The following is an 11,004-nucleotide window of genomic DNA, read 5'->3' as shown; positions in this document are numbered from 1 at the left end:
TGTGTGTCATTCATGGATCAAAGATTTTCAAAGATTTTATTTTAACAAGTTTTAGACCAGAAAAAAAACAAAAAAACATGACTTAGTTCTTTTTACAGGACTCAAAAACAAGGGAAGATAACGAAACGAGCACGTAAATAAATACTGTGGTTGAACAAAAAATAGCCATTTATTATTTACCTCTATACCAAATTCAAAACATTGACTATAGAAATGATACAAAACAACAGCAATGCACATTTACCACTTTTAGTTCTGAACGTAAAACCTGTGACTCCTACAGACCAACATAACTAAGATTTTTTTTCTCTTTTTTTTGGATTAGGCCACTGTGGTGAGAGCAATACATATAGCTTGTATTCCATCTGATTTGAAAACTTAGATTTATATTTATTACAAACTATGGTGACCTTTTTGAAATATACTGAACATTATGTACACAAACGGTTGTTAATATTCCAAACAAGATGAGTGGACCAATGGTCGACTTCTAACGTGGGAAAACAAATGGAAACAACTGCATAGATTCTCTTCTGTTGTGTAGAAGGAGCTGCAGACATAAATAATACGTTGATGACAGCGACACAAGCTGTCAGCGAACTGTGGCTCGTCTCACAAAGTTCATTCAGTCAGCTCGACTGACCACTTCCAGAAAAACAGGTCCGAACCACATTTAGAAAACGAATTAGATTTCTGTTTGTCTCCAGGATTCACTTGTACAACAGAGTTCCACATGTAACTTCTAACATTTATGTTTATATTCTAAGTCTTTCAAACACAAATGATTTAATGTCTTCTCTTAAATGAACAGACAATCTGCTGATCTTTTTTTTTTTCTTTTAAACTAATTGGTCCACAAAACTTGCAAAAACGGGAAAATGACCAAGTTTCCTGGAGTACAAGAAGTTGTCTTAAAAGTGCAATACGTCAGAAATGGCCACTTGTTGGATTCATACTCGCAGCAAATAGGGGGAAGCATATCACCAGAGTAACTGCTAACTGCTGCCAACTGTAGCTGCCGTTAGCTGGCTAGCTCAGTTAGCCGTGCAGCTAGTGGTCTTTAGCTGGGAGCTTGGAGCCCCAGGGGAAGTGTTGGTGTTTACAGCAATAGTGCAAGAGCGTCTGACATGGATGGGTCAGGGCTAGCTGGTTAGCATGCAACGTCAAAACTTCACATTGATAATTTTAGCGAAGTCTTGAATGTTTTCAGCCAAAATTCTTACATATTGCACCTTTAATTTGTCTGATCAATAGTGTCAAACAAAACGTGAGAAAAACATGGAAATATGAGATGCTAGAAATAGCAAGGTTGGAATTTTTGCATTACATGACATTTTTTTAAATTGACTTATCGTTGCAAATCTACACCGTTGAGCAAATTAGATTTCATGTGAAATTAAAGATCATAACCGTTGAATCACTTTTTTATAAACCAAACTAAAGCTCAGACACATTAATCAGGGATGTGTCTCGCCACCAAAGCAGCCAGTTAGACACATTTCTTGAACACTTACATCAGCACTCTCTTTCCCTCTGATTCTCTTTCCCTCCAAAGCACATAAACAAATTCATATTTAAAGCAACATTGGTGATTGGATGTTTTTTTTTTACCCTGAACAAAACGGGTAACACACACATGTATGAAAGTGATGAGAACATATGCTGAAAGCACTTCTGTAAATACTTTAACTGATATCAAGCATGAGCAGTATGACATATCACCAGGGCAGTTTTCATACTGTAATAACACACCCACCGGCCGAGATAAAGCCAATGAACTAGGACTAATTTGCTGGAGCCTCTAGGGGTTTGTCCATAGCATCATAATGCTGATGATTAGCAGCAAGATGGCAACTCAGAGATGATATTATATAAAAACTAGTTTTCTATACAGTCAGAAAGTCACTGCTAGCCTCGTTAGCTGTGTCAAGAGGTCAAACTAAGTTACGCAAACAAAATCCAAGGTTTCCTAAAAACATATAGAGAACATCTTTTTCATCACTGCAGCACAACCCAACTTATGTACACACACACGCACACACACAGACTATATTACACCACATCTGCACTTTTGCATAAAACCTTTTCAAAAAACATTCACATGGTTGGCTGTTTTGAATATTTATAAAAAATACTCTCCCACATACTTCTCTCGGATCCCTTTTACATTACACAACAAAAGAAGACACTCTGCGACATGAGGCATACAATTTTAGATACAGTATATTTACACACATATGATACAGTTTTTATAAAAAAGAAGAAAGAAGAAGAAAAAAGCCTGCCAGCCACCTTCAAACAAACCAGAACAATCTGTCACACGGGTGAAGAGTCTTGTTGGAAAAGGGTTTTTTGATGGAGGCGATTAAGGCAATCTCGCAGAACTGATGATGAGAAGAGGATTAAAGGGAGGTCAGGTAACCAATTACAGAAACATCACCAACACTAATTTGTAAGGACACAAGATGGCTTTCAGTGTGAAGGCGGTTGTAATTCTCTCACTCATCTTCTCACTTTTTGAGAAGCATCCTGGCAAAGTCTGAATTTGACAAAGGTTTCGTCTCTCCGGCTGCGTTCGCTGCTGCGCTGGTTGTTGCTGGATTCTGCTGGGCCGTGGTCCCGTTCTCCACTTTGCTCGCGGGCTCGCTTTGTCGATGCAGGGAACGAGGGAGTAATGACAGCTGGGTGCGTCCTCTTCCTCTCCTGCAAACAGAAATAAAACAGCCTCGTTTCTGAACAGGAACATATTTGAGAACGGCAGGTTTTCTGAACATTTCAGTTAAGAGTCAAACTTACGCTCCGAAGACCTGACGAGGCATCAAGTCTCCCGTGGGCCTGTTGGAACCAGGTTTATCCATCATGTTCCTGCGAGGAGGGTTACTTATAGCGACAGAGATTTTGTTGCCCTCCACCTCCATGCCGTCCATTTTCAGAACCGCCTGAGAAGCATGGGCTTCATCTCCAAAATCAACATATGCCAGACCCTGCAGAGCCACACAGAAACAGAGGGTTAATACATCCATATGGGCTCTATATACACCCTGAACATCTGGACACAGCGCTCCTCTTTACGCCTCACCTTGGGTTTTCCTGAGCGATATGTGACCAGACGAACTTCTTTAATGGTGCCGTGACTTTTGCAGAGTTCCTCCAGCTGCTCTTTCGTGCACGAGAACGGCAGCCCAGAGATGAAGATCTTTTGTTTCTCCAAGGATGTGTTGTACTTAAACACCTGCAGGGACATTAATGTGAAGTGGTCACTTGTATTATCAGGGTCACTGTAGTATATAATGATAAGGTACGTGGCAACAGTTCAAGGCAACAGAAAATATATTGTAATATGTTCGATTTTAAAGACTTTTCAAGAGAACATTACTAGTTGTGCTCTTATTTCATATTTACCTTAAAGTCAGGATTTTTGTTTTTGTCTACACAAGGCGACACAAACATGGGCCGGCCCTCCACCTCCCGTCTGTCCAGCTTCAGGGCCTCGGGGACGGACACAGAGGCTTCAAACTGTACATAGCCGTAACCTTTGAAGCCCCCTTTGTTGCTGAAGACAGGGCGAATCTGTTTAATGGGACCACAGGTCTCGAACAGCGTCCTGAGCTTTGCCTCTGGCTCCTCCAGCGTGTACGTCAGGTTGCTGATGAAAACGCTGCAGTTGTCGTTGCGAAGCTCTGGCTTGTCATCGTTCTGCCTCTGAGCGGCGGCGGCTGCGACTTCCTGCTGGGCCTTTCTTCCAGGCTTATATCCAGGGGGAGCGTTCTTCCCAAACAGTCCCGTCTCAGTCTCCATGAACTCGTCTGTGGTTTGGTCCCCGTTTCCTCTGTGCCTTTTAGGAGCTTGTTCTGTCACAGAGGGGGAGGAACAGTTAGTCTCTCAGCTGTTACTTTTTGCTTGAAATAAATATGTCTATCATATCACCACCGTTATATACCTGAGTCCTCATTCCACTCATTGTGATAATCATCCTGCTCCACTTTCCTCTTCTCGCCAGCTCGAGTTCCCTTCTGGGTCTTCTTCTGAAACTTCTTGTCTGACTTGGTCTTCCGCCGCTGCTCAGCTCTGTCCTCCTCTTGACGAACCATGTTGGCTTCTTTCTCAGCCACCTAACAGATTTGCAGAATATGGCAACATCAGCAAAAAAGTAGCTTCATGATACACCTGCCGTGTACAATGCTGATATGTGCTCCTACCTTTGCTCGTTGCTCATTAACCCTGTTCAGCCGGGTCTCTGTCTTTTGCACCGCCAGGTCCCAGTCCTCCAGAGAACCTAAAGGTGAGGACGCAAAACACAGACGCACACTGTAAATCATGAAATCTTCTTTAGTCTTATGATAACTTTGCGTTTTAGACTGGGACTCACCTTCAACCCTCTCAAAGGTGAGCAGGACTTCACACACATGTTCGGGGTAGTCGGAGGTGCACTGGACTGCTCTGTGGAGAGCTTTCCGACAGTGGACAGGGTCTCCATAAGACCTACAAATAAAGAAAGACATTAAGGACGACAAGTTCTGGATAAATGTTTTGTCACAAAGGCATCAGACGTGGATTGACGGACCTTTCAAGGTTGTAGTACTCCAGCCACATATTGGCATATTTGGCATTCCCTTTCGTCATGATACTGTCCCACAGCTCTCTGGCTTTCTGGATGTTCTTGCAGTGGAGCGCCTGGAAAAGAATTATGAGAAAAAATGTTTTATCTTTGATGCTATAATTCAACTAAAACTGTCACACTTCCTGAAAAGTGCCGCCGTGGATTAGTAACTGTTCCTTTAGTCTTTAACCATTTAGAGATTTCTTGATGCTTCAAGGTCGTTTGGCAGAGTAAGTACATCACAGAGTACTTGAACACATCTGAGCCATTACAACCGAAAAAAGCCACTAAAATATGAAAATAATAAATAAAATAACAAACGCAAATAAAACAGATTAAAAACAGAATTTGAAGTCGAGCTGAAACAGAAGGCAGAGTGATATTTGCTTCTGCATATTTACGTGTTTCCTGTAAAAGAAAATCAGGTAGGGAGGGACTTTCTATTGTAGCCGATAGCATTGGGTGGGTTTCTTGCCAGGTGTAGCTACACCTGGCAACCCGGGGCCTAGTCAGCATTTCCCCAAACCAGTTAATAAAATTGTAAATTTCTGTTTTTGTACAGTAATCAGTGAAATACTCTGTTCTGTGCCAGTCGCTCACCACTTAAAGTTGATGATTGATTGATGGGTAGACGGCACAAAATTATTGATTGAAATTGCTGTGATTAAGCTTACGTGAGCGCCTGTGATATTGAGTTTTACACTTTTTTTCATGTAAAAATACAAAGAAACAGATTTTTCTGCACATTTTTGTGTGTGACTTACAATGGTTAAAAAGGCATTTTTTCATTTCAGCTTTCTTTTAGCACAAGTCAACATGGCAGACATCCGACTCTTGAAAATGGTCGTCATGGTAACACTACTTACCTCTATCCTGGCCCAGATCTGCATTATGAGACAAGAAGGATCTCCACTCTCACCGAACCCTACAGTGACAGAAGACAACGAGCTAAATGAAAACCAAACTAAGAACACTGAAACAAGTTCAATAAAAATCTCAGTTGGAGTCGAATCCACCCACGTTCTTCGACATCTTGTTTCATGTAGTCTAGAGATCGAGCGAAAGCTCCTCGTAGCTCCTCTAACTCTTTACTTGATTCTGCAAAAAAAGGGCACACCAAAGGGAGAAGAGCAACAGGTGAAATTCAATAAATATTTATATCCAACCACAAAGACAAATTCTGCCTCACACTCGGCTGCTCCAACCTTTGCTGAAATCCACACGTCTCCTAAGGTAGTCGAGGTAAGCCTGCCAAATCTCCACATAATCTGTTGCTTGAATGAAACCTGCATTCAGCGCCTTCTCAAAAACATCTGTGAGGAAGACAAAGAAGATGCACGATAAGGCCGAGGAAGTTCCTTTTCCTCATAGAGAATGATTTAAGACTCGTGGTTTTGCATCTTTCATAGGAAGCTGTAACAAAATAAATGATGTTTGTCACACACTGCACCTCGGTTACCTGAGACAGTGTGGTGATCGGCTCCGTGCCTCTCCAGGGCCAGCAGGTAGCTCTTCCACAGACCCATGGTCCAGGGGCAGTTCCTGACGGCACGTTCGTGAGTGGAGAGAACCATGTCTTTGATCTTCAGCTGACGATCCTGTGGAGAGAGAAAAATAACACGATGGTTCGAATGACCTCCAACAAGCTGGAAGATGAATTACTTTATTAATTTAAAGACAATTATAGGAAGCAAAATGTTCTAACATCCCACTAGATTTATCTTCACTACTGTCAAGTATATTAAAGGGGAATTACATTTTTTTTTTTTTAAATGGAGCCCAACTGATTCTCAATTTTGGGGCCAATATTAGGGAGTGGACAAAGTGTGTGCACTGAAACATCAATCTTCACTGGGAGTATAATAACTATAGATCCCCCTCAAGCGTCCTTTTCTGCATTATAATATCGAAAGAAAAAAAAAATCTGACGATAATATATTCATCAGGCTCTAATGTTTGAGCTGGCCCTGTTTTTACATGTCTGGTGTGCAAATGAGGAGTCTGAAGTTTTGGAAACAGTCGTGTACATCGCCTCAGCTGCCAGACCTGACATAGCTGCCGTGGCTGCAACGTAATCCTTCAGGGCAACAACATCTAGATGAGGCAATAACTGTAACAACTCACCTTACACAATATAGGAGCGAGACTTCTCCTTGAGCGAGGACCTTATTATTTAACAAAAAGGTCTCTCACAGTAGGAACCATTCCCCTTATTGCTGTCAGACACTTAAGAGTAACAACCAAAGGAGCCAAAGGGTTATGTTGCAGCCTTGTGGCAGCTGCCAGCTGAGGAGATCTGCTGTACCGCTTCCAAAACTTTGGGTAAGTATGAATCATTTAAACACTAAAACATGTAAATATACACAGGTTGTTTTTACATGTTGCTCAACACTGAGGTAGCTAGCCAAACGAAAAAACTTTCAAATTAAATAATCATCAACCTGTACCACAGTTTATTAAATCACTGGCTGCCATTTGGTAAGAGTAGCTGAGTGCAACACTGCGGTTATAGTTGTTTAGTCCTTGCTGGCAGGCGACGGAGCTGGCATGTTTGAGCGATGAATAAGTCAGACTGGGAGGTAATTGCATGGGAAATTAGTCCAAACATAACAGTCTGACTAGGAGCCCTTTGAAGCACGATGCCAAACACTGACCAGTACTCACCAGATATGTGTTGTATTTTGCCCACATGTCTGGTACCAGGCAGTTCTCACCCAGAGTCCGCTCAAAGGTTATCTGGACCCGCGCTGGGTCGCCCTCCTTTAGTTCAAAGTCGAGGTACGACTGATACTCTGCCAGCTTAGGAGGTTCTGCTGCCAGCTGCAACGAGACAACAGCATGCAGATGTTACGCACTGAACAAGCTACTTATCTTGAAGTCATAAAGGAAGACAACATCGACAAATTTTGTTTTAACTGAAAGTTAGAAGTTAGAAAAATGGGTTACCAGTGACTCTTCATAAGGTTTGCACTTCTCCAGTTGCTTTAAAGCCTTTCTGTACTGATGTATGACCACCTCAGACACCCCCTGTTCAGACCACTCCTCGTACTCTGCATACGTGGCTTGCATGTCTGCAAAGCAACAAAACAAAATTTTATTTAAGTTTAGAAGCATTTTCGTCAACAGTATCAATAATAACAGTATTTATAAAATGTAAGAGCAACGATTAAGATAGTGTGTTGCAGGAATCTGTACATTTGCAACTGTTTTAAAGTAAACTGCATAATTTTGGTACCAAATTTTGTGTGGGAAAGTCAGATAAAAAAGGGTTTCAACCAACACAGAGGTGCCTCTGGTCTCCATTCTGCTGGACCAGAAACACATTAACACAATACTGGACAATCTAGCCATCTCCCCTCCCCCCCTCAACAAACTGAAAGCGTGGTGGTGCCGGGAGAGGAAGGCTCGCTTTCTAAATCTGTATGGCATTTCAGAAACCCACGTAACAACAGTGCCACACTCAACTTATCCCAGAAGGCAGAATCATCATTTTAAATGGGGTATTTCACAGTTTTTCAGCTGGGCATAATACGGCTCTCACAAAAGGAACCGTTCACGTTTCACAGCCTGTCTGGACAGAAGAGGCGTCATTCTCACCCATTAATGGGACGGCCAGCTGGCGGCGAAACAGTGTATGGATCCGCTCGAGCTGAGCGTTCAGCAGCTCCTGCTCCTCGCGGCTGGGAATCCTGCCAGGGGGAGGCTGAGAGGAAACAGGGCAGAGAAAATTGTGTCAAAATTTGGCGACGGCCCAGAATTCAATTCTGTATCTAAAATATTTGAATTGATTCTGCGTTAAGTGAGCGGATTATAATTCAAAAGCATGCTTTGATACAATACTACTATCATTACTGAACTTAAGTAAATTGACTTAATGAATCAAGTGTGTATCTTGCACTGTCCAATCTACTAGACAGCACTAATTCACTGCTAAATTATTAATCTTCTAGATATACTACTTTTTAAAAATTGCATCATTCAAAATAAATCTCCCGCTGGCATGAATATGTAACCAGTAGCAACAAAAAAATATGTCCGACCACTGATAAGATCTCTTCTAGTGCTGGAAACACAAACCTGGACTGTGGACAGGATGGCGTTCTCAAACTCTCTGTACGCCTCCCACACCGTCTGTCCCTTGGTCATGTGAAGCCCCACGGCGGTCACAGCTCTCTCGAAGATGGACCTCACCTTGTCGATCCCACCTGGTGAGCCCATGCCACCGATTGAATATTGAGCATATTCCAGCCAGATATCTGGACCTAGGTTTAAAAGACATGCAACTAAATGTTAAGATAATGCGAAGACTGGATGTCAAACCGACAGCAGTGGACAACAGTTCAGATGCACTCACAGATGTAGTCTTTTATAGCTCTCTCAAAAAGTTCATAAACTTTCTCCCGGTTTGGCTCCTCCTCAGTCAGACGGATCTCATCCTTCAGCCAATCAAGCCAGATCTCTGCAGGATTTAAAAAAAAAAAAAAGTGGTTGTATTTGCAAATACCGCAGAGCTGCTGTCAACTGACCCGAATATCATATTTAGACATACACCAACCTTCAGTGAGTGGGAAAAGTTCACTCATCTTCTGCCTTGCCTTTCGCAGACGGACAAGCTCTCCCTCATGCTTCAGTAGTTTGATGAGATCTACATGGCAGTTGTAGTCGAAAGCATTGATAGACAACTAGGGAGAAAAAAAAAAAAACCACCGACGGTAAGGAGGGGTAAGATATTTAAGAGTAAATGTAAATAGTGATGCACGATAACTATCAAATCGATAAATTATCAGCCCTGACATTGGCATTGGTTATATGTCGGTATAGGTTAAAATAATAACCAAATTTCTGTCAACAACAGGCGCAGCATCTCAGCACTCTGATGCAGCAGGTGGTCGCATGCTCTTCTACGATGGGTTTACATATTGTCAATATACACAGAGAAGTGCACAAAGCTGCTGCCGCGCTCATGAATCTGTGCCGAGCCGCACCGCGCAGGAACTTTATTTTAAAATACTAAAATGTGTCTGTTAACTTATCAGCCATGAGAAGCAGAAGCAAAAAAAATAATTTAAATACAGCAGAACCTTATTATTTTCTTCTATATTTACTCGGCAGAGATTTTGTACAACATTATCAATCTAATAACTTTAATGAAACACAACATGTTGGTGCAGTAGTTAAGGCACTTTGACAGTCAGTAGCCAACACTTATCTAATGGAGTCTAATGACATCTGACTTCACTCAGGTGATCATGTTTGTTTTTTGTCTAAAGGTGCAGTATGTAGTTTGGGGGGAAGACGTTTCAATCCGAAGAGAAGGATCTTTATTGACTGATTTTCTTTTATGCCTAAACAAAGTAAACAAACTGACCTTAAAGGACAACACAATTTCATACTGTTTCACTTTGTTTATATTTGGCGGACCCTGCCACCTTTCTAGCTTCAAACAATGATCAATTTTCCTCTGAGAACATTTTTTTTATTCAGTTATGGAATAAATAAATATTTCTGAGTTTGCATTAGTACCTCATTAATATTGTAAATATTAAAAAGTCTGAGTATGAACTACTTGGTGCCCCTTTAAACAACAAATACTTAACATTATATAGCTTCATTAAAGTTTGATGCAGTGCAATACAAGAGTCTGAGCCAGGTGAACCCAATATACTGAGTTAATGCAGCAGCTACGTTATAAACTGTTATAAAACCTTATCAATCCTACAGATTTAAGACACAAGTAAAGTTAGGACAGAACTTTATATTAACACCTGAACTTTCTCTCTAACACCTCTGAAAGTTGTATTATTATTATTATGCTGGACTCGTGCTACAAAAGGGCGCGTGTGACACGAGACGAGTCATTAGCATCACAGATTAGCAGCACGGCTAATCACGACAGCTACGTGAATGACGTCGTATCATACGCACTCTTATAATTGTTTTGATTAACAGCAGCTGGCATCATTTATATTTCCACTTTCTATGAAACCAGCTCGGGTCAGAGCCGCTCACTGTTTTAAAGCTTCCGACTCGCAGCTGGTTGTGTTTACCACCCATTCATTCGCGTTAGCTCCTCGGCTAACCTTGGCTGTGTTGCTGGCTACATTTACCTGCTCCTCCAGCCGCTGGATCTCGGCTTCATTTTCCTTCTCGTCCTCCGACGAATCGTCCTCTTCGTCGTCTGAATTTTCTACTCCCATGCCCTCCTCTTCCTCTTCGTCCGATTCCATCTCCCTCTCCTCCATCCCCGCATCTTCATCCTCCATATCTTGCAACTGCGTTTGCTCTGCGCTGCTTGACGCTGCCATGTTGGAAATGCTGTCTGCCTGGTAACAGCCCAAAAGGAAACGCTGCTCCTCGTGAGAGGTGGAGCCTGACACTACACTTACCGGGGTGGAGGTGGTGGT

General features: G+C 42.0%; 1 protein-coding gene across 1 annotated transcript; it reads right to left on the bottom strand.

The window, feature by feature from the left end:
* Positions 1-19: 19 nt before the first annotated feature.
* sart3 (spliceosome associated factor 3, U4/U6 recycling protein) lies at positions 20-10,995 on the bottom strand. Its single transcript, XM_084359152.1, has 20 exons — positions 10,708-10,995; positions 9,156-9,282; positions 8,955-9,059; positions 8,678-8,862; positions 8,198-8,303; positions 7,547-7,671; positions 7,265-7,420; positions 6,060-6,198; positions 5,806-5,913; positions 5,621-5,698; positions 5,467-5,525; positions 4,565-4,674; positions 4,370-4,482; positions 4,200-4,276; positions 3,941-4,112; positions 3,403-3,851; positions 3,080-3,232; positions 2,797-2,984; positions 2,515-2,703; positions 20-2,384 (listed from the first exon to the last, which is right to left on the bottom strand). Exons 1-20 carry the CDS (start codon positions 10,903-10,905, stop codon positions 2,366-2,368), a joined length of 2,856 nt encoding a protein of 951 aa, XP_084215278.1. The 5' UTR covers positions 10,906-10,995; the 3' UTR covers positions 20-2,365.
* Positions 10,996-11,004: the final 9 nt, after the last annotated feature.

Source organism: Pagrus pagrus, assembly GCF_965226575.1.
Source record: "Pagrus pagrus genome assembly, chromosome: 8".
In the NCBI taxonomy this organism is placed as follows: domain Eukaryota; kingdom Metazoa; phylum Chordata; class Actinopteri; order Spariformes; family Sparidae; genus Pagrus; species Pagrus pagrus.
This window is presented reverse-complemented; position numbering and strand designations above follow the sequence as displayed.

Coding starts and splice junctions, on each gene's coding strand:
- sart3 (XM_084359152.1), bottom strand. CDS start 10,905: ATGGCAGCGTCAAGCAGCGCAGAGCAAACGCAGTTGCAAGATATGGAG. Junction 3,233..3,402: donor ACAAAAATCCTGACTTTAAG/GTAAATATGAAA, acceptor ATGTCCCTGCAG/GTGTTTAAGTACAACACATC. Junction 2,985..3,079: donor ATCGCTCAGGAAAACCCAAG/GTGAGGCGTAAA, acceptor GTGGCTCTGCAG/GGTCTGGCATATGTTGATTT.